Consider the following 22,264-nt stretch of genomic DNA (forward strand, 5'->3'; position numbering starts at 1 on the left):
CTGAAGGGTTCGTGGCGTTCGTGGTGTGAAGCCACCCAGCCGTCTCTGCCCCGCCCTCGCGTCAAACGTCATGACGTCGAGGGCGGAGCGGAAACAAGAACAAACAAATCCGGCAGCGTCAGGGAAGGAGGCGGTGCTCCCGACGTCTCCAACCTTCCCTTCGCTGAGATCCGCCTTCTTCTGACGTCAAAGATGACGTCAGAAGAAGGCGGAACACAGCGAAGGAAAGGCTAGACGTCGGGAACGCCGCCTCCTTCCCTGACGCTGCGCTGCCGGAACCGCCACGGAGGTAAATTTAAAAAGAAGAAGAAAAAAAAAAAAAGGGAAAGAGAAGAGGATGGGCAGTAAAGAAGAACAATGGGAGCGGGAGGGCAGGGGAGAAACGACAGCATGGATGCGAAGGGGGAGGGCAAGGATGCGAAGGGGGGGGGGAGAAGAGGGCGGGCCAGGCTGGGACATGGGAGAGAGAGGAGCATGGATGCGAGGGGGGGTCATGGAAGGGAGAGAGGGGACTTGCAGGAAAAGGATGAATGGAGGCGACAGGGGACAGAGGAGCATGGATGGACATGGATTGGGAGGGCAGGCCTCAGGGAGAGAGGGGAATTGCTGAAAAGGGATGAATGGAGGGGGCAGGTGACAGAGGAGCATGGAAGGGCATGGATTGGGAGGGCAGGGCTCAGGGAGAGGGGAATTGCTGGATAGGGATGAATGGAGGGGACAGATGGGCATGGATGGATATGGATTGTACAGCAGGGCTCAGGGAGAGAGGGGAATTGCTGGATAGGGATGAATGGAGGGGGCAAGTGACAGAGGAGCATGGATGGCCATGTATTGGGAGGGCAGGGCTCAGGGAGAGGGGAATTGCTGGATAGGGATGAATGGAGGGGACAGATGGGCATGGATGGATATGGATTGCAGGGCAGGGCTCAGGGAGAGAGGGGAAATGCTGGATAGGGATGAATGGAGGGGGCAGGTGACAGAGGAGCATGGATGGATATGGATTGCAGGGCAGAGCTCAGGGAGAGAGGGGAATTGCTGGATAGGGATGAATGGAGGGGGCAGGTGACAGAGGAGCATGGATTGGGAGGGCAGGGCTCAGGGAGAGAGGGGAATTGCTGGATAGGGATGAACGGAGGGGACAGATGGGCATGGATGGATATGGATTGCAGGGCAGGGAGAAAGGGGAATTGCTGGATAGGGATGAATGGAGGGGACAGGTGACAGAGGAGCATGGATGGCCATGGATTGGGAGGGCAGGGCTCAGGGAAAGAGGGGAATTGCTGGAAAAAGATGAATGGAGGGGGCAGGGGACAGATGGGCATGGATTGGGAGGGCACGGCTCACACACACACTCTCACAAACACACTCACACCCAGACTCACTCTCTCTCTCACGCACACACACTCACACTTTCACTCTGACTCTCAAACAGTCACTCTCACATACACTCTCCCAAACATACACACTCCGAGGAAAACCTTGCTAGCGCCCGTTTCATTTGTGTCAGAAACGGGCCTTTTTTACTAGTTATATATAAATTTCCTAGAGCTAATATGATAGTTCTTAGAGCATTCCAGGGTTCAGTTGTCCAACAAAATTATCTTAGTCCAAACTGGCAATCAAATAGCATTATATTACATAAACAAGCAGGGAGAAATAGGATTGTACCTCCTTTTGAGGAAATTTTAGGATGTGGTGCTGAAATATCTCTTATAGGGAAAGAGGAATTAGGACTTGATATACCACCTTTCTGAGGTTTTTGCTACTACATTCAAAGCAGTTTACATATATTCAGGTACTTATTTTGTACCAGGGGCAATGGAGGGTTAAGTGACTTGCCCAGAGTCACAAGGAGCTGCAGTGGGAATCGAACTCAGTTCCCCAGGATCAAAGTCCACCGCACTAACCACTAGGCTACTCCTCCACTCTTGTGGCCACATTCCTGACAAGAAAGGACAGTGTCCTAGTGGACAAACAGAGTGAAGTTGTCCAACCACATGAGTGATCCCTGAACAAATGAAGTTTCAAGTTTATTTAAGGTTTGATATAGTGCCCAATTAGAGGACTTTCTGAGTGGTTTACAGTATAGAGGCAGCAGACAAGATATTGTGTGAATGAGGCACACACATGTTTGACAACTGGCGTTAAAAGGTGAGGTGAAAGAGGCCATTAGAACCAAAAGAACATCTTTAAAAAAAATGGAAAAAGGATCTGAATGAAGAAGACAGGAAGCAGCATAAGCACTGGCCAGTTAAATGCAAAGCATTGATAAAGAAGACTAAAAGAATTTGAAAAGAAGCTTGCTGTAGAGGCAAAAACTCATAGTAAAAACTTTTTCAGGCCCATTAAAAGTAGAAAACCTGTGAGGGAGTCACTGGGACCATTAGATCATCAAAGAGTAAAAGGGGCACTCAGGGAGGACAAGGCAATAGCGGAGAAGTACATGAATACTGTGCTTTGGTCTTAATTGAGGAGGTGATAAGGGAGCTATTGTACTTGTGCCAGAAATGGTATTTAAGTGTGACAATATAGAGGAACTGAAACAAATCTCAGTGATCCTGGAAGATGTAATAAGCCAAATCAAGAAGATAAAGAGTAGTAAATCATTTGGACCAGATTGCATATATCCAAGAGTACTGAAAGAACTCAGAAATGAAATTGCTAATTTATTATTAGTAAACTGTAACTTGTCATTAAAATCATCCATCGGACCTGAAGATTAGAAAGTGGCCGATTTAACACCAATTTTTAAAAAGGGGTTCAGGGATGATCTGAGAATGATATAGTTTGCCCTTCTACAATTATCACAATACATTGTAGAGAGCACCTTTGTTTACCGCATTCCTCCTCCTCCTTTTTTTTTTTTTTTTTAACAACCTTCTGCTTTTTTTAGTGACCATCTTTCTCTTACACGAATAGCACACACGCTGTAAGTTTACCCCTATGTTGGATTGTGAGCAGCAGTATCTGGAGCACCCTGTGATTTCCAGGCTTGCAGCATTTTAAAAAAATTTTTCACTCGTTCCTTTTTAATCTTCTGTGGTGTTAGATTTGTCTTTGCCGGCAACGTTTAAGACACAGATCATAATTCCCCATAAGCAAATTATATAGCGCTACTTAGATCTCCTCCTTTTATTTTTACAGTTGTACACCTTTTTGCAACATAGATCCCTTCTCATAATATGGCTATATATTGACTTGAATTATTGGTTATTTTTACACTTATTTTGATCTCATTTTTGGTTTATTAGTGATTTTATTTGTTGTACGATACATATTTGCATACACCCTTACAGCACAAGTTTCATCTCCTTCGCACCTTTTTTTCTAAATAAGTATGGAGCATGCGTGATGGTTTCACTTTCATTTTGTACTGAAAGCAGCATACCCCAGAGAACTGCACTACTTTCAGGTTTGCGCTATTCTTCATTTGCCATTTTTATTTGCTTATGTTTTGAGACTTATGTATAGAGGGTGTTAATTTACAAACTAATTACATCTACAGACTAATTACATTGGAAAGTTATCTTTGGCAGTGCTGGATAAATAGTTCAGAATCTCCAATTAGCAATTTTTACACAGCAGCTCAGGTTTAAATTACTTCTATAGTCATTTCTTTTTATCATTTTTTGTCAGTTGGTTTTAAAGTATTTTTTTTTATTTCCCTCATAGATAGTATTTTAAAGTTGTCATAAAGGTAAAATTATGTATAATCATACCTGATAATTTTCTTTCCATTAATCATAGCTGATCAATCCATAGACTGGTGGGTTGTGTCCATCTACCAGCAGGTGGAGATAGAGAGCAAACTTTTGCCTCCCTATATGTGGTCATGTGCTGCCGGAAACTCCTCAGTATGTCGATATCAAAGCTCCATCCGCAGGACTCAGCACTTAGAGAATTACACCCACGAAGGGACACTCTGCCCAGCTCACCACCGCCGAAACGGGGGAGGGGAATTAACCCAGCTCATCCCCACACAAGTGGGGGAGGGGAATCCGTCCAGCTCATCCCCGCGGAGCGGGGGAGGGACACCACACCCGCCGATGCTGGGGGATCTGGCTTATCCTGCAACCGCAACCGCGGGAGGAGCTGACTGACCCTAACACCGCCGAAGCGGGAGGGGTACAAAGCTGCCCTACAGCCGCACGAAGCGGGAGGGAGTGCCGGCAGAATTTTAAGTCTCAATCCAGCCCCGTAAAACGGAGGGGAGAGGAATGCAGCAGCTCACTGTAACACAAACTCGTCTTAACTCTTGAAGAATCCAAGTGAAAAAACTTGAACACGAAGTCTTTCTGAAGTAACTGAAGACTAAACTTGAACCTGAAATGCAACCAGAATAAAAACAGTACAGATATCTGGGAGGGGCTATGGATTGATCAGCTATGATTAATGGAAAGAAAATTATCAGGTATGATTATACATAATTTTACCTTCCATATCATCAAGCTGATCAATCCATAGACTGGTGGGATGTACCGAAGCAGTACTCACCCAGGGCGGGACATTGAAATCCCTGACCTCAACACTGAAGCTCCAAACCGGGCCTCCGCCCGTGCAGCCACAGTCAAACGGTAATGCTTGGAGAATGTATGAGCCGAAGCCCAAGTTGCCGCCTTGCATATCTCTTCCAAGGAGACGGATCCGGCCTCTGCCATCGAGGCCGCCTGAGCTCTCGTGGAGTGAGCCTTCAGCTGGATAGGCGGCACCTTCCCCGCGGCCACATAAGCCGCTGCAATGGCTTCCTTGACCCATCTTGCCACTGTAGGCTTAGCAGCCTGCAGACCCTTACGAGGACCTGCAAACAGGACAAACAGATGATCCGATTTCCGGAAATCATTGGTCACTTCCAAGTATCTGATGATGACTCGTCTCACATCCAGATATTTAAGAGCAGAGTACTCCTCTGGGTAGTCCTCCCTACTGAAAGGAAGGGAGACAGAGCTGCTGATTCACATGGAAGCGAGAAACAATCTTGGGCAGGAAGGAAGGCACTGTGCGAATAGTACACTCCTGCCTCAGTGAACTGCAGAAAAGGCTCTCGACATGAGAGCGCCTGGAGCTCGGAAACTCTTCTGGCTGAAGTGATAGCCACCAAAAAGACTGCTTTCAACGTCAGGTCTTTCAGAGATGCCCTCGACAAGGGTTCAAAAGGCGGCTTCTGCAATGCTCTTAGTACCAGGTTGAGATTCCACGCAGGCACCACTGAGTGCAGAGGAGGGCGCAGGTGATTAACTCCCTTGAGAAAGCGCACCACATCTGGCTGCGAAGCCAGGGAAGCACCCTTCAGGCGGCCCCTGAAGCAAGCCAGAGCCGCTACCTGGACTTTAAGGGAACTGAGCGACAGGCCTTTCTCCAGACCTTCTTGCAGGAACGCCAACACTGAAGAAATTGGAGCAGTGAAGGGAGAAAGTGAGCCTGCTTCACACCACGCTGCAAAGATACGCCAAACCCTGGCGTAAGCAGTAGAAGTAGAGCGCTTCCTCACTCTCAGCATAGTGGCGATGACCTTGTCTGAGAAGCCCTTCTTCCTCAGACGCTGCCGCTCAATAGCCAGGCCGTAAGACCAAAGGGGGAGGGATCCTCCATCACCACGGGACCCTGATGTAACAGGCCCTGCTCCACTGGCAGCCGCAGAGGATCGTCGACTGAGAGCCTGATCAAGTCCGCATACCAGGGACGCCTGGGCCAATCCGGACCCACCAGGATTACCCTGCCGGGATGCTTTGCCACCCGGTCTAGCACCCTGCCCAACATGGGCCAGGGCGGGAACACATAGAGAAGCTCTTGTGTCGGCCACTGTTGGAGAAGAGCATCTACTCCCAGGGATCGAGGGTCCCGTCCTCTGCTGAAAAAGCGCGGCACTTGGCAATTGGCCGATGACGCCATCAGATCTAGGCTCGGCTGGCCCCAGCGCTTCGTGATGTCCAAGAACGCCTGAGCAGATAGCTGCCACTCTCCGGGCTCCAAGGTATGGCGACTGAGAAAGTCCGCCTTGACATTCATGACTCCGGCAATGTGGGCCGCTGAAAGCTGCTCCAGGTTCGCTTCCGCCCACTGGCAAAGATTCATAGCCTCCTTGGCTAGAGGGGCGCTCTTGGTATCTCCCTGGCGGTTGACATAGGCCACAGCCGTGGCATTGTCCGACAGGACCCGTACAGGCTTCAACACCAGTACCGGGATGAACTCCAAAAGCGCCAACCGAATGGCTCTGAGTTCCAGGAGGTTGATAGACCACTTTGCCTCTGCAGGAGACCAGAGCCCCTGCGCTGTCCTTCCCAAGCAGTGGGCTCCCCAGCCCGACAACGAGGCGTCTGTCGTGACGACAATCCACTCTGGGGTCACCAGAGGCATTCCCGCAGACAACTTGTCTGTCTGCATCCACCAGCTCAGCGCCTTGCGCACTGCTGGGTCCAAGGGAAGGCGCACAGCATAATCCTCCGACATCGGAGTCCAGCGCTGCAGCAAAGAGTGTTGAAGTGGTCTCATATGAGCCCTGGCCCAGGGCACAACTTCCATCGTGGCCGTCATAGAGCCCAACAGCTGCACATAGTCCCAAGCCCGAAGGGGAGAGGCTACTAGGAACTGGTCCACCTGAGCCTGAAGTTTGACAATCCGATTGTCTGGCAGGAACACTCTGCCCACTTGGGTGTCGAATCGAACTCCCAGGTACTCCAGGGACTGAGTCGGGCGCAGCTGGCTTTTCTCCCAGTTGATGATCCATCCCAGGGAGCTCAAAAGAGCAACTACCCGGTCCACAGCTTTGCCGCACTCTGCATAAGAGGGGGCTCGGATCAACCAGTCGTCCAGATAAGGATGGACTTGTACCCCTTCCTTTCGTAGGAAGGCCGCGATGACCACCATTACTTTGGAAAAGGTCCGCGGAGCAGTAGCCAACCCGAAAGGGAGGGCTCTGAACTGGAAGTGTCGTCCCAGGACTGCAAAACGCAGAAAGCGTTGATGAGGAGGCCAGATGGGAATATGCAGGTACGCTTCCTTGATGTCCAAGGATGCCAGGAACTCTCCTGCCTTCACTGCCGCTATAACAGAGCGGAGAGTCTCCATGCGAAAGTGCCGCACTTTCAAGGCCCGATTGACCCCTTTGAGGTCGAGGATAGGCCGGACAGAACCTCCTTTCTTTGGTACCACAAAGTAAATGGAGTAACGTCCCTTGCCAAGCTGACTTTCTGTCACCGGAACGACCGCGCCCAGGCGGATCAGATTGTCCAAGGTCTGCTGCACTGCCACAGCTTTGACCGGAGACTTGCAGGGAGAGAGTACAAACCCGTCTTTTAAGGGTCGGCAGAACTCTAGTTTGTAGCCAGTCTCTGATGACTTCCAGCACCCACGCGTCTGAAGTTATTGTGGTCCACTCGCCCAGAAACGAGGACAGCCGTCCTCCAATCTGCACTGGGGCGTGGACCAAGACCCCGTCATTGGGTACGAGACCCTGGGGGAGGACCGGAGGGAGCACCTCCGGGACGGCGGTCTCTGCGAAAGGAATGCTGCTTGGGGGAGAAATTCCTCTTGAAGGAAGAGGGGGCAGAGGAACCCGACTTGCCCGGGCGGTACCGACGGGCTTCCTGCAACCGTCCTCTGGAGGTACCGGGACGAGTACTAGCCCGAGCCCTGACCTCTGGTAATTTCTTGCCCTTAGACGTGCCGAGATCGGTCACGATTTTGTCCAGCTCGACCCCAAAGAGCAGCTTGCCTTTAAAAGGCAACCTAGCCAGGCGGGATTTAGAGGCGTGGTCAGCAGACCAATGTTTCAGCCAAAGCCACCGCCGCGCAGAGATTGTCTGAGCCATGCCTTTCGCTGAGGCCCTCAAGACATCATACAGCAAGTCTGCCAAATAGGCTAAGCCCGATTCCAGGGCCGGCCAATCAGCCCTCAAGGAATGATCCGAGGGGGAAGCCCGCTGCACCATAGTCAGGCACGCCCTGGCCACATAGGAGCCGCAAACTGAGGCCTGCAAACTTAAAGCAGCCGCCTCAAAGGACGACCTTAAGGCCGCCTCCAATCTTCTGTCTTGGGCGTCCTTTAGGGCCGTGCCACCTTCCACCGGCAACGCCGTTTTCTTAGTCACCGCAGTGATTAAAGAATCCACGGTAGGCCACAGATAGGCCTCACGTTCACTCACAGCCAAAGGATAGAGGCGGGACATAGCCCTAGCCACTTTAAGGCTCGCTTCTGGGACATCCCATTGAGCCGAAATTAAGGTGTGCATGGCATCATGCACGTGGAAGGTTCTAGGCGGGCGCTTCGTCCCCAGCATAATGGCAGAGCCAACAGGGGCTGAGGGAGAGACGTCCTCCGGAGAGGAAATCTTCAAAGTGTCCATGGCCTGTAACAACAGGTTGGGCAAATCCTCTGGGCTAAAAAGCCGCTTTGCAGAGGGGTCATCCGCTCCATCCGAGCGGGGATCCGTCTCCTCCAAGGAATCCGCAAAGGACCGTTGGGAGACCTCAGACACGCTGCCCTCATCTACATCGGAGGAGACAAATTCCTCCAAGGCCTGGGAATCAACCCGAGGACGTTTACCTCTGGGAACCTCAACCTCTTTACCAGACGAGGGAGCAGGGGCAGTGTTGTGCATGAGGAAGGCCTGATGCAGCAGCAAAACAAACTCGGGGGAGAAACCCCCCAAACTGTGCACTTCCGCAGCCTGGGCAACAGCCCTAGACGCGCCCTCAACCGGCGCTCGCAATAGCGGGGGAGAGACATGCTGCGCATCCAAAATGGCGTCCGGCGCGAAACTCCGCGAAGGAGCCGCGCGGGACGAACGGCTCTTAACTTTAGCCGCTTCTGTGCCGTCGCCCAAATTAAGGGCGTTCATGGCATTAATGTCTCCAACCTCAAGGGCGGCCCAAGAAGAAGCCGTCCGAGCCGCGTGGCCGGCCAAGATGGCGGAGGCGAGGAGCGGGGGATGGGCGTTTATGGCGGGAAAAACCGCCAAGCCGGAGGAAGGACCGGGACATTCATCGGTCACGAAACTGTCACCCAACAAGGGCGAATCAGGCTTTAAGACCCCCGCATCCCCTCTAGAAGCGCTCAAGCGACCCGGGGAGCGACCCTTTGCGCCCTCGCCCTCCGACGCCATATGCCACGAGGAGAAGAATCAGGGAACCCCCTGCCCGCTATAAAAAGGTAAAAATTACCTGCTGTCCGCTCCGAGTTGTAACGACCTGGTGTCCCAGTGAGTAGCTGCAATAGACGCTTAAATAAACGTCGAAATAAACGCCTTTAAGGACGTTCAAAATTTTTTTTTTTTTTTTTTTTTTTAAACGGAGCCAGCGGGAGGGGGGAGAAAAGGAGGGACCTGGCACCACCAGGTTTGCACTTGCTCAAAAGAGCCCTCAACCCCAGGCACTCAACAAAACCTAAAAATTAGGCTTGGAGGCCTAGCCAGAGCTGCTGCTGTGTGTGACCACCACCTGCTGAGATAGAGAACATACTGAGGAGTTTCCGGCAGCACATGACCACATATAGGGAGGCAAAAGGATTGCTCTCTATCTCCACCTGCTGGTAGATGGACACAACCCACCAGTCTATGGATTGATCAGCTTGATGATATGGAAGCATAGTTTTTTGTTTTTACTTTTGATGTGATATGCATGTATTTTTGTGGTTACAAAACAAGGGCAGAAGAATTCAAAGTCATGGGATAACAACCATACTATATTATACTGATCCCATCTTCAACACACTTCACAGCAATCACTTCAGTAAACAAGGGAAAAACTTCAATTGTTTAATATATTTGTTTTGTGTGCTCATAGATTTTCTTAAGGACAAGCACAGACCAATTTGGTCTAATATAGTCCACAGTCTGCTAATTGTCGCACTATTTTGTTTTTTTAATATATGCCAAACTATGCAATCTCAAACACAAACTTTAGCAGTGTAAAATGCCACTTAGCTTTTAAGGTTCTGGGTCCCAACATGGACCATGTTTTTTGTTTGCATTTGATAGGACCCTTGAGGCATATTTGCACCTGTGGTTCAAGTCTCTGTTTTTGGCCATATCTGCTCTGTGCTTTCCTTTGTAATCTGTGGAGATTCTCTTCATCTCTGTTTTCTATTCTATTCTGTATTGATACGTCTACACTGCCTTTAACAATCAGGCTTATTTTCGAAAGTGATCGCCGGAGATGGCTGGCGATCTCGCAAAAGCGGTGAAATCGGTATAATGGAAAGCGGCGTTTTTGACACCATCGCCGCTTTCCCGTTGCCGCACCGGCGAAAGTTCAAGGGGGCGTGTCGGCGAAGCGGGGCATGGGCGTGGCTACCAGATGGCCGACTTTTGCGGATAATGGAAAAAAAAGCGGCATTAATCAGTATTTCGCCAGGTTTACTTGGTCCTTTAATTTTCACAATCAAGCCTCAAAAAGGTGCCCCAATTGACCAGATGACCACTGGAGGGATGACCTCCCCATACTCTCCCAGTGATCACCAACCCCCTCCCACACTAAAAAAAATAAAAATAAAACACTTTATTGCCAGCCTCTATGCCAGACTCAAATGTCATACCCAGCTCCCTGACAGCAATATGCAAGTCCCTGGAGCAGTTTTTAATGGGTGCAGTGCACTTCAGGCAGGCAGGCCCAGGTCCATCCCCCCTACCTGTTACACTTGTGGTGCTTAGTGTTGAGCCCTCCAAACCCCCCCCCCCCAAAAACCCACTGTACCCACATGTAAGTGCCCCCCTTCACCCATAAGGGCTATGGTAATGATGTAGAGTTGTGGGGAGTGGGTTTGGGGGGGATTTGGGGGGCTCAGCACCAAAGGTAAGGGAGCTATGCACCTGGGAGCTATTTGTGTAGTTTTTAAACATTTTTAGAAGTGCCCCCTAGGGTGCCCGGTTGGTGTCCTGGCATGTCAGGGGGACCAGTGCACTACAAATGCTAGCTCCTCCCATGACCAAATACCTTGGATTTCGCTGAGTTTGAGATGGCCGGCATTTTTTTTTCCATTATTGCTGAAAAACAAAACCAGCGATCTCAAACCCGTCAAACTCTGGCATTTGGCCGGGCTAAACCGTATTATCAAAAAAAAAGATGGCCGGCCATCTTTTTCGAAAATACGGTTCTGGCCAGCTGTTGCGCCACAGCCAAAATAGATCACTGGCGACGTTCGAATATGCCCCTCAATGTCTTCAAGGTGGTTTACATCAAGAAAAAAATAGCCAAAACAGACATAAATAACATTTTAAAGAAAAAAAATTTGAATATTCAAACAGATATGTTTTAAAAACTTTACGGAATAAGCTATAGTTAGCAATAATCCGAAGGGAAAATTTATCCCTAAAAAAGAAAATAATGTATCTTGAAGATAACTGAGATTGACTCAGTAGCAACATTAGTTTAATTTTAAAGAAGATAAGGCTTAGCAGTGGTGCAGAGAGAGGAAGCTGGCAAGAGACTTGGGGTTAGGTTTCCTGTCCTATTTCACTTAACTTCCATGCTGAAATACCTGTCTGTACTGTACTATACTGGATATAATGGATGTAAAGAGAGAGAGAGAGCAAAAAGAAAAGCATATGGTGAATCTTTATGAGGTAGTTAAGAGAACATGAAAGTTAAGAACTGAAGGTTGGAGTAAGTCAGAACACTGGGATTTGTTTTCTGAGAATGAAAAGTATTATTGTAATCGGGGCTGGAAAGTTTACCCAAATAGCCCCTGGAGTGTAGAGAGGACCAAAGGATGATGAGGGCTCACTTTCAGTTGTTTTTGGATCTTCTGAGGTGTTTCCCCTCCACTAGCTCCCATCTCTATGTTTAGGTCCTTTAATTTGAATTTACACTACTGCTTTGAACTTTAACGATTAGTCAAATGAAGTAGTATTTACAAAAATAAGTTTAGTTACAAATCTAGAAGAAAAACCTATTAATTTTAGAAATGAATAGTAAATTGCTGTACATGTGGAGACTGTGAAATGACAACTTACATAAAAAAAGAAACTAGTCCATTACAGTTTGTGTTTCATGTTAAATTTTCTTAAGTTGGATCATGACAGTGTTAGCATATTTATGCTGAATAATTTTTCTTTGTTTTCTAGGTTTTAACATCAATTCGCTCAGGACATAGGGCAAATATTTTTAGTGCAAAGTTCCTGCCTCTCACTAATGACAAACAGATTGTATCGTGTTCAGGAGATGGAGTCATTTTCTTCACAAATGTTGAGCGTGATGCAGAGACCAACAGGCAATGTCAATTTACATGCCATTATGGAACTGCTTATGAGGTAGTGCATGCTAAAGTTGGCACATTTTTATTCTTTTAAAGCAGTAGTATTATGGTTTTATTTTATAAGATGATTAAGCTAACATTAGAACAAATGCTATTGGATTGCAAAGAAAATTGGCACTGAAACTGGGTTCAAAGTTTAGTGCTGTCTGGAAAATATCAACCAAAATGCAAACCCTCAAAACAATTCATTCAAATGGGGGTGAATTATCTATGCCTCGTCATTTGGGGATAGATAACTACATCTACTACTACTTATCATTTCTATAGCGCTACTAGATGTACGCAGCGCTGTACACTTGAACATGAAGAGACAGTCCCTGCTCGACAGAGCTTACAATCTAATTAGGACAGACAAACAGGACAAATAAGAGATAAGGGAATTACTAAGGTGGGGATGATAAAATAAGGGTACTGAACAAGTGAATAAGGGTTAGGAGTTAAAAGCAGCATAACTAATGTTCTCCAAGGATAAGCAGGCCAATTAATACTCACATGTGGATGACATTTGATCCATGTCGCCTGATGCGGAACACTTTAAAAGAATTATTTATTTATTTATTTATGTGGATTTGCTCACACCTTTTTCAATAGTAGCTCAAGGTGAGCTACATTCAGGTACACTGGGCATTTCTCTGTCCCTGGAGGGCCCATAATCTAATTTTGTACCTGAGGCAATGGAGGGTTAAGTGACTTGCCCAAGATCACAAGGAGCAGCAGTGGGATTTGAATCGGCCACCTCTAGTTGTCAAGACTGGTACTCTAATCACTAGGCTATTTCTCCACTCCATATAAATAACTTTAAGAGCCATGTGCTAGCATTCCCACTGCATATGTGTGAGTGCCTTCCTGCCTGCTGTGACAGCAGTCTCTTCTCGTTCACTGTGAGGAAAGAACGCACTGTCCACGGCTCCTCACAGCATCTGGTGTGTGACAAACGTTTTGAGTGATATATTTTTTGTGCTTCCTTTGCGGGATTTTTATCCTGCTTCTTTTTGGTTTTCCCTTCGGATTTTTTTATCCCTTCCTGTAGTATTTTAGTTAGGTTTATCCCCACTTTTCGGTTTCCTTTATTTATTTTTTTTGCACTTTTTAGACCCTCTTAAGCCTGAGCTTCGGGTGGGAGTTTTTCCCTGACTTTTTCTGGTGCTTTGCCCCTTTTTGAAGTCAGCATTGAGTCGTTTCATTTGGCCATGGCTATTTTTTCTTTCATGTCAACGAAGGTTCCAAGTGGCTTCAAGCGCTGTGCTCTGTGCAATTGGACCATCTCTAGCAAGGACACCAATTCTTGATGTCTTAAGTGTCTAGGGCCAGAACATACCCCTGCAGTCTGTCTTCTTTGCCTGCATATGCAGAAAAGAAACCAGCTGTCTAGAGAGGCTCAAAGACGGAAACGTTTTGGAGCCTGGTCTGAATTGTCGACGTCAGCATTTGCACAAACATTGAGTGGGCTGTGAAACCCACATCTGACACTGGGAGTGAGCGTGCATTGAGCAGGTCTTCACCTGCCTTGATGCTGACCACTATATAGGGCCCTCGGGACCAGTCAGCATCGGACATAACACAGAGAACACGTGAGGATTCATTGCTGTACTCGTCGGCACCAAGGAGTGTTGATGCTCGGCATCGGGCGAAGTCCAAGAAGCACAAGCATCGATTCCCCTCGACACATGGTGCCGGGAGCACCAGGGCACTGAGGATTCCGGTGCCCGAGAAGTGTTGGCGCCAGGAGGACTGCTCTCCCTCCATCAAGGAGGTTCTGATGCGGGTGTCTCCATGTAGCCAGGACCAGGCACCTGCACCGACCCCTGACAGTTCAGCAACCTTCCTCTAAACTGATGCCCCAGCCTTTCATGATGTCAGCCCTTGATGAACACATTCAGGCCATGCTGCATGAGCACCTGGCAGGGCTTATCTAATAGTCTGCATTGGCATCTGGTGTCACCTGTGCTGGCACCCCCTCAATGTCAATGGAGGAAGCTTCGTCGGTCGAGGGTGGAGCCTACACTTTTACACCCGTCCACACATGGACATGGTTCTTCTCTCTTAAGGTAGGCTTGGTGTCAGCCCCCACATGAGGAGTTTTTTGCTGATACCGAAGAGTAGTGCTCATGGACATCTGATGAGGACCCTAAGTACTTCTCTGAGGAAGAGTCCTGTGGTATCCCATCTGATCCCTCCTCTCCAGAGGGAAGGAGGAAGTCTCCACCTGAGAGCCTTTTCTTCTCTGCTATTGTCAGGGAAATGGCGGTTGCCATTCCAACTCAGTTGGAGATGGAGTGCGAGGACAGGGCTGAGATGTTTGAGGTCCTGGACTACGACTCTCCTCCTAGAGAGGCTGTGATGGTCTCGCTTCACAAGATCCTACGAGATATTCAGGTGAAGAACTGGGAGTTCCCTCTGTTGGTTCCTGTCCTCCCCAAGCAAATAGATACCATGTATCGGATCCAGAGTTCCCCTGGTTTGATAGACCACAGTTGCCTGCGCTCAAAAGAACCAGGAGTTCTAGAGACTTTGCATCAGTGCCTCCAGGCAGGAAAGCTCAAACCCTGAACTCTTTTGAGCGGAAGATGTATCCGCTCAAAAGAGAACGGGAGATAAGATTTCAAAGAACCACTTTATTCATTGAATAAAGTGGTTCTTTGAAATCTTATCTCCCGTTCTCCTGGAGTCATTGGTCCATTTCCCACTCTCTTTCTGTGCTGTTATTTTTTACGTGGGAGTTAGTGTTCATCCACTTAGGTGGATTACTCTCACATCTGCCAATCATACCAGTTCTACATGAGCCTTTAGTTGCAGAACTTGGTGCACAGTATGTCTGATTTGGTGGACTCTTTCCCACTGGAGCAGGCCGAATCTCTTCACCAGCTAGCCAAGCAGCAGAAGGTGTGTTGTAAGTTTTTGGCCAGGGCTGCTTCTGATACCTTTGATGTGTCCTCTATGATTTCTGCCCAGAGTATAGTGGTGCACAGTCTCTCATGACTGCATGTCTCTGACTTGGACCTCGTGGTCTAGCAGATACCATGTGCCGGGGGAAATAGCCTTTTTAGAGAAGGTGGAGGAGGTAGCTGACCTCATTAAAAAAAACATCCTGATGCTATCGATACTCTCTCCCACCGGATACCTTATGCACCTTCCTCATCCAAGAGGTTTTCAGGCAAGATGAAGAGAGCTCCTTCTTCTTGCCAGCCTCAGCAGGCACAGCCCCAACACATCCATTCCCATAAACAATGTGAACCTAAGGCCCATGCGGCTCCCAGTCAAAACAGGGATGGGTTTTTGACTGGCTTCAGCAGAGTATAGCCACCGTACAAGTGACTGTTCTGGATAACTTACCAGTGGGGGGGTTGGGGAGGCTGAGTTTTTTCCCAACAAAGGTGGCCCCTTGTTACCTCTGATGGGTGGATTCTTCAGATTATCCAGTTCAGTTATGCTCTTCATTGGTGTCAGAGATCACCAAATTGCCCTCCAAGAGCACGTTCTTTCAGCTCTCAGCACAGGGAAGTACTTGTAGAGGAAGTCTCTGCCCTTCTAAAGTCCCACACAGTCGAGCCCGTTCCACCAGTGGAAGAAGGGAAGAGGTTCTCTTCCAGGTACTTCATTGTGCCAAAGAAGACTGGGAAGGCATTCTATCCTAGATTTAAAGGCCCCAAACAAATTCCTGGCCAAAGAAATGTTCAGGATGGTTTCCCTGAGCACCCTTCTCCTAATGATTCAGGAAGAAGATTGGCTGTGCTCTCTGGACTTAAGGATGCCTACACTCACATCCCGATACTTCCTGTGGCCTGGAAGTAATCTCAGATTTAGGGTGGGAGCACATTATTTTCAGTATCACGTATTGCCATTTTGCCTTGTGTCAGCTCCCAGGATTTTCACCAACTGTCTAGTGGTAGTTACAGCGTCGCTACACAGACTGGGAGTCTATATATTTCTCTACCTGGACGATTGGCTGGTGAAGAGCACATTGAAGGACAGTTCAGGAATCCATGCGGAGAGCTATTTGGGTGCTGGAGCTACTAGGATTAGTTTTAAACTACCCTAAGTCATATCTGTTCCTGGTTCAGGAATTGGAATTCATTGAGCCCTGCTAGACAGACAGCAGGCATGAGCCTTTTTCCCCATGCTGAGTCAGCCAGCAAGTCACAGCTCGGCAGATGTTGAGGTTGCTAGGTTATTTGGCCTCCACGGCATGTCTGCACATGAGAACCACCCAGTGGACTCTAGATTCCCAGTGGTGTCAGGCCTCCGGGAACTTAGTGGTTGTTATCCGAGTGATACCTGAGTTGGTTCAGTCCCTCTTCTGCTGGACATTTCGAATGGGACTTCTATTCCAAATTGCTCAGCCTCTGAAGGATAGATCCCGCCTGGGGTGGTGAGCTTATTTGGATGGACTTCATACCCAAGGTGCTTGGTTAACACAGGAAACAGGTCGTCAGATCAACCTCCTGGAGTTACCAAATAGTGCTCATTCAAATGAACAATCAAGTTGCAATGTACTACACCAATAAGCAGTGGTATACCAGATCATAACGTCTGTTTCAGGAAGCTGTAGAGATGTGGCATTGGGCTGTCCAGAACAGGAAAGTTCTCAGAGCCACATACCTGGCAGGCAAATCTAACATCCTAACTGACAGATTGAGCACGGTCATATAGTTGCACAAGTGGTCAGTCAGGGGCCGATGCTCAAAGCTTACCCTGCTAGTAGCTTCTGATTTAAACTGGTTCTAGCTAGTGTAGTGATCACATTATTCAGTGTCTAATACATAAGTATATAAGTATTGCCATACTGAGACAGACAAAAGGTCCATCAAGACCAGCATCCTGTTTCCAACAGTGGCCAATCCAGGTCACAAATTTAATAATGGTCTATGGTTTCCTTTAGGAAACTGTCCAAACCTTTTTAAAACTCTGCTAAGCTAACCACCTTTACCACATTTTCTGGGAATTCCAGAGTTGAATTACACAAATGCACAAAGGGATTCTGCATGGTTTTTACCGTTTGGGGTAGCAGCTAATGATAATCCTATGCATATGTATTACAAAGAGCAAATTAGTATTAAAATGATCATTTTGAGCAATGCACAGACATTTCCAAGTGATTCACATAAAGGACCACCTACCTTTATAGGTAAATATCTTTATTAATTTCAAGAGAGAGAAGAGAAACATAAAAAGAAAAAAAAAACAGGATATATATAACAAACATCAATATACACATCCAAAACCCCTTCCCGCAACCTATACCACATTTTGGGTTCCTCCTCCTCCTCCTCCTCCTCCAAGGCACGCTATATGAGCACTAGGCCTCTATCAGCTCAGGACTGAAATCTGGGGTCAGAAAGTCCGGGTGAAAAGTCTAGATTTCCAACAATAGACAAAAAACAAGATACATTAGAGTGTAGACCAAATTTACTCCGGATAGAAGCCCATGCCCAACGCATAGGATGAAAGAGCAAATGAGTGTGCAGTCTCGGTGCAAGCATCCGCCTCCTGGCATATGAAGTAAGTAAACAGGCGAGAGTGAGCCGCTCAGACCCCGCTCAAAAACAAAGTGACCGTAGTCAGATGATTCAAAAATCCACCCTCACACAAAACGTAATTGGCAAATGATATTATAGTCATGGAGGTCAGGAAGGCCGAAACCACCATCCACTTTCAACAAATGCAAATACTTCAGTGCCAACCAAGGCTTCTATGAGCCCCATAAGACTTTCCCTACTAATGCATTATAACATTCCAGATCTCTGTGAGTTAACAATATGGGGAGATGCTACAACACATATAACCATTTGGGCAGTAGGTCCATTTTATAAGAGCAATTCATCTCCATAAAGTGAGTGGCAAAGCCTTCTAACGAAAACATAGTTTTTGATGTTCTGCATTAATCCAACCACATTAAGCCTATAAAGGGCTGTTGTAAGGTCTCAAAGCAGCAACTAGGTTTGTGAGCCCTTGGGCCGCTGCCAAGGAGCGGCAGTGGCAGGCAAAACCACCCCAACCCTCACTGGGCTAACACACACACAAAGCAGGGACTGCAGACAGGGATAAGCAAAGCACTGGAACACAGGACTGGAGCAAGGCTTCATCTGCACTTGATCACCCTTCCCCAGGAGTTGAGTCCCTGGGTGCAGGCGGCCGGCAGGACGTACCGGACTGGGCAGGAACTGGATACCAGCAGGAAACACACAACAGAGTCAAGACTATAAGCTACCAGGCAGCCACTAAGACAGAAACACAGACAGGAGGGAGTCAGGACTAAAAGCTGCCAAGCAGCCACTAATAAAGAACACAGACACAATACAAGGAAATGCAGACCAGAAACAAGACTAGGAACTAAAGAATAAAACCAAAGCTAACTACACACAAACAAACAAGAACCAGGTAAGAACTCAGAATAAAACTGGATTAGGCAGAAGTGCACAGAGCACAGCCACATACCAGGGACCTTAGACTATGCAAAGGCAAACACAGAAGTTTCTAGGTGATTAATAAAGCCCATCAGCTGCTAAAGCTCAGCTGCAGCAATCACAAGGCAACTACGGTTGCTGTTCAGGTACAAACAAGGAAAGCAATTCTGGCAGCCAGGAAGATCTGGACTGAACTGGGCTGAAGTCTGGAACGGGTGACAGTAAACAGACAGTCCATTGCAGCCACCAGGTCTGGCCACCAGAGGGCGAAGTGAGCACAGACAAGGAAACGGTCACAAACGTGACAGGATTGTAAGGTCTTGACGAATGGAAAGGTCCAGATATTTCAGCAATCCTTGAGCCCATTGGAATGGAAAGGGACCCCTCCCTAATCGGTGCTCTAAAATGTCCTTGAGGCTTAAGACCACAGATTTGTCAACATTTGCCCAAAGGTCCGAATAGCTACCAAACTCCGTCAAAATAGCCAGAGCTCGTGGAAGGGAAACCTCTGGAGCAGTGCAGACCAGAAGCACATCTACATATAGGACTAATTGAAGTTCACCTTCGCAAAGAGATATCCAACATAACCCAGGGTTCCCTAAAAGCTTTAAAGCCAGAGGTTCCATGCACAAAATAAATAATAATGGGGGAAATGGGCATCCCTGGTGCATCCCCCTACCAGTAGCAAAACAGGGTCATAACACTCCGTTAGCCAAAATGTGGGCCCAAGTATCAGCATATAAATACCTGAATCATTCATAAAATGGGATCTTGGAAACTAAATCGTAGTAGTATCTCCCACAAATATTCCCAAGACTCCATGTCAAAGGCTTTTTTTAATATCAAAATGTACCGTAGTAGTCCTGATGAATAGTCTGGGCTTCCATCATAGCAAATAACAGTTTGCAAACATTTGAGACAGCGTTACAATTTGGAAGGACCACCTACCTTTTAATGTGCAAAATTTTTCATTGGGTCTGGAGTTGTTATTGTGTGAGGGAGCCTTCTTTGAGGAGCAGTCTGCTTGCATTTTTCAATAGCAAAACTTGTCGGAGAGCAGAGAACAGCTTTAGAGGGGCAGAGAAACAGCTTGGGGAGGGGAGGCTTTCAGCAAGGAGGAGATTTTTTTCAATAGCTAACTTTGTTGGGGAGCAGAGAAGAGTTTAGGGGTGGAGAAACAAACAGACAGCCAATCAGCTGGGGAAAGCTCCTGTGATGTCAGCTATGATGTCAGCTGGGGGGGGGGGGTGGAGAAACAAGCAGACAGCCAGTTGGCTGGGGAAAGCCCTTATGATGTCAGGTGGGGAGGGGGGCTTTCAGCAAGGAGGAGATTCCTAAGCAAAATTATCAGGGGCAGAGGAAAGGCAAATAAGCTGTAGGGGGAAGGTGGAGCCAGCACCAGAGCACTGTAAGGCAAAGGATACGGGGACAGTGGAACCAACAAGTACTGCAGGGGAAAGGAAAAGGTACACCAGCCCTAGCACATGACGGGGACACTTACCGAGACACTGGTCTGCACATGTGCTAGGTGCCTACCGAGCTGCTTTTTGAAATTGTGTGCAGCTCATTTGCATGTGATTTCCTTTGAACATCACTCACTATTTCCAAATTGGTAAGTTCTACTAAGGATCTGAATGTACACGGTTCTTAACGGGTACTTTTGTGCATCAGGCCCTCAGTACGAGTGTTACCCACGAGATCTTCCGGGATTGCGGCACCCCCTCAGTGGATCTCTTTGCCATTCCATGAGAAAGTCCTTCAGTACTGTTCCAGGGTCATGGCACATGACTACTGGCATTGTGGGGAACAGTCTTCTGTATACGTATTCTCCCACCCCTCTCCTCGGGAGGACTTTGCTGAAACTCAAGCAAGACTGAAGAACCCAGATTCTGATCGCTCCCTATTGGCCAAAGCAGATTTGGTTCCCTCTTCTTCTTCTTCTGGAGTTGTAGATTGGAGTATTTTCTCTTTCATGCAAAACAAGGATCTGTTCTACATCCCAACCTCCAGTCCCTGTTCCTGACAGCCTGGATGTTGAGAGCTAAGAATTTGCTTCCTTGCATCTTCCTGAGGGTATCTTCAAGGTCTTGCTGGCTTCCAGGAAAGATTGCACTAAGAGGTGTTACTCTTGTGAATGGAGGTTTACTGTCTAGTGTGAGGGCAGGGCCCTAGATCCTATTTCATACACTACTAAGACCCTGCTTGAATATCTATTTTTTTTTTGTTACATTTGTACCCCGCGCTTTCCCACTCATGGCAGGCTCAATGCGGCTTACATGGGCCAATGGAGGGTTAAGTGACTTGCCCAGAGTCACAAGGAGCTGCCTGTGCCTGAAGTGGGAATCGAACTCAGTTCCTCAGTTCCCCAGGACCAAAGTCCACCACCCTAACCACTAGGCCACTCCTCCACACCTTTCTGAGTCTAATGTTAAAATCAACTCTGTAAGGGTTCACTTCAGTGCAGTTAGCGCTTACCATCACCGTGTGGATGGTAAGCCCATCTCTGGAGAGCCTCTAGTTGTTTGCTTTATGAGAGGTTTGCTTTTGACAAAGCCCCCTTTCAAACTCCTCCATGGGACCTCAATATTGTCCTCACCCTGCTGATCAAAGCTGCTTTGAGCCGCTGGAAGGTCATATTTTTGTTGGCTGTTACTTCTGCTTGCAGTGTCAGAGAGCTTCAGGCCCTAGTATCAGATCCACCTTATACTACATTTCATCATAACAAAGTAGTTCTCCACACACACCCTAAGTTCCTACCTAAGATTGTATCAGAGTTCCGTCTAAACCAGTCAGTCGTTCTTCCAACATTTCTTTCTCAAACCTCAAGCCCATCCTTGTGAAAGCACACTGCATACCTTGGACTGCAAGAGATCATTGGCTTTTTACTTGAAGCGGACTAGGCCCTACAGATAGTCCACCCAGCTTTTTGTTTCTTTTAATCCCAACAGGATGGGGGTTGCTATCGGGAAATGCACAATCTCCAATTGGCTGGCAGATTGCATTTCTTTCACTTACACCTGCTCGACAGAGCTTACAATCTATTCGTCAGACAAATAAGGGATTAGGGTTATTTATTATGAGAATGTGTTTAAAATGTGCACTGAACAGGTGAATTGGGAGTTAAGAGTTAAAAGCAGCCTCTACAAGGTAGACTTTTAGATGGAGCAAGATGTATCGATTCTGGAGTTGGCAGTGGAGGAGAAGGATACAGATAAGAGTGACTTACCAGATGAGTGGAGTTCCTGGGGAGGGGTGTAGGTAGAGATAAGAGGAAAGATATTGAATGAATGGGCTTGTAAGTGTTTAAATTGTGTACAGAAACAGATAGGGGGCCAATATAGTGACTTAAAAAGAAGGGGTTATGTGAGTGTAACAGGTTAAGTAGTGCAGCAGAATTTTGAAGTCATGCATGTCCCTTCCTCATTTAGGTTCCCACACTTAGGTCTGCTCTAGGCCTGGCATAAATGTGAGTGACTAGATGTTAGGCACACTCATACTGGATTATGCTAGTATTCTACAATGAAATCTGTGCACCTAGGTTCCCTTATAGAATAGACTGGTATCACGCAGCCTCATGATGCTAAGTGGTCAAATGTATCCACATAAGCTG

At 47.6% G+C, this 22,264-nt stretch overlaps 1 protein-coding gene across 6 annotated transcripts in view; it reads left to right on the top strand.

The window, feature by feature from the left end:
* DCAF6 (DDB1 and CUL4 associated factor 6) overlaps positions 1-22,264 on the top strand; it is a 540,954-nt gene that overhangs the window by 135,015 nt on the left and 383,675 nt on the right. For all 6 annotated transcript variants that reach the window (XM_030203854.1, XM_030203855.1, XM_030203856.1 and 3 more), the window contains exon 4: positions 12,060-12,245. In XM_030203854.1, coding sequence (XP_030059714.1) covers positions 12,060-12,245 — 186 coding nt within the window. The remainder of the gene's footprint in view (positions 1-12,059; positions 12,246-22,264) is intronic.

The sequence above is a fragment of the Microcaecilia unicolor genome, chromosome 5 (assembly GCF_901765095.1).
Source record: "Microcaecilia unicolor chromosome 5, aMicUni1.1, whole genome shotgun sequence".
NCBI lineage: Eukaryota > Metazoa > Chordata > Amphibia > Gymnophiona > Siphonopidae > Microcaecilia > Microcaecilia unicolor.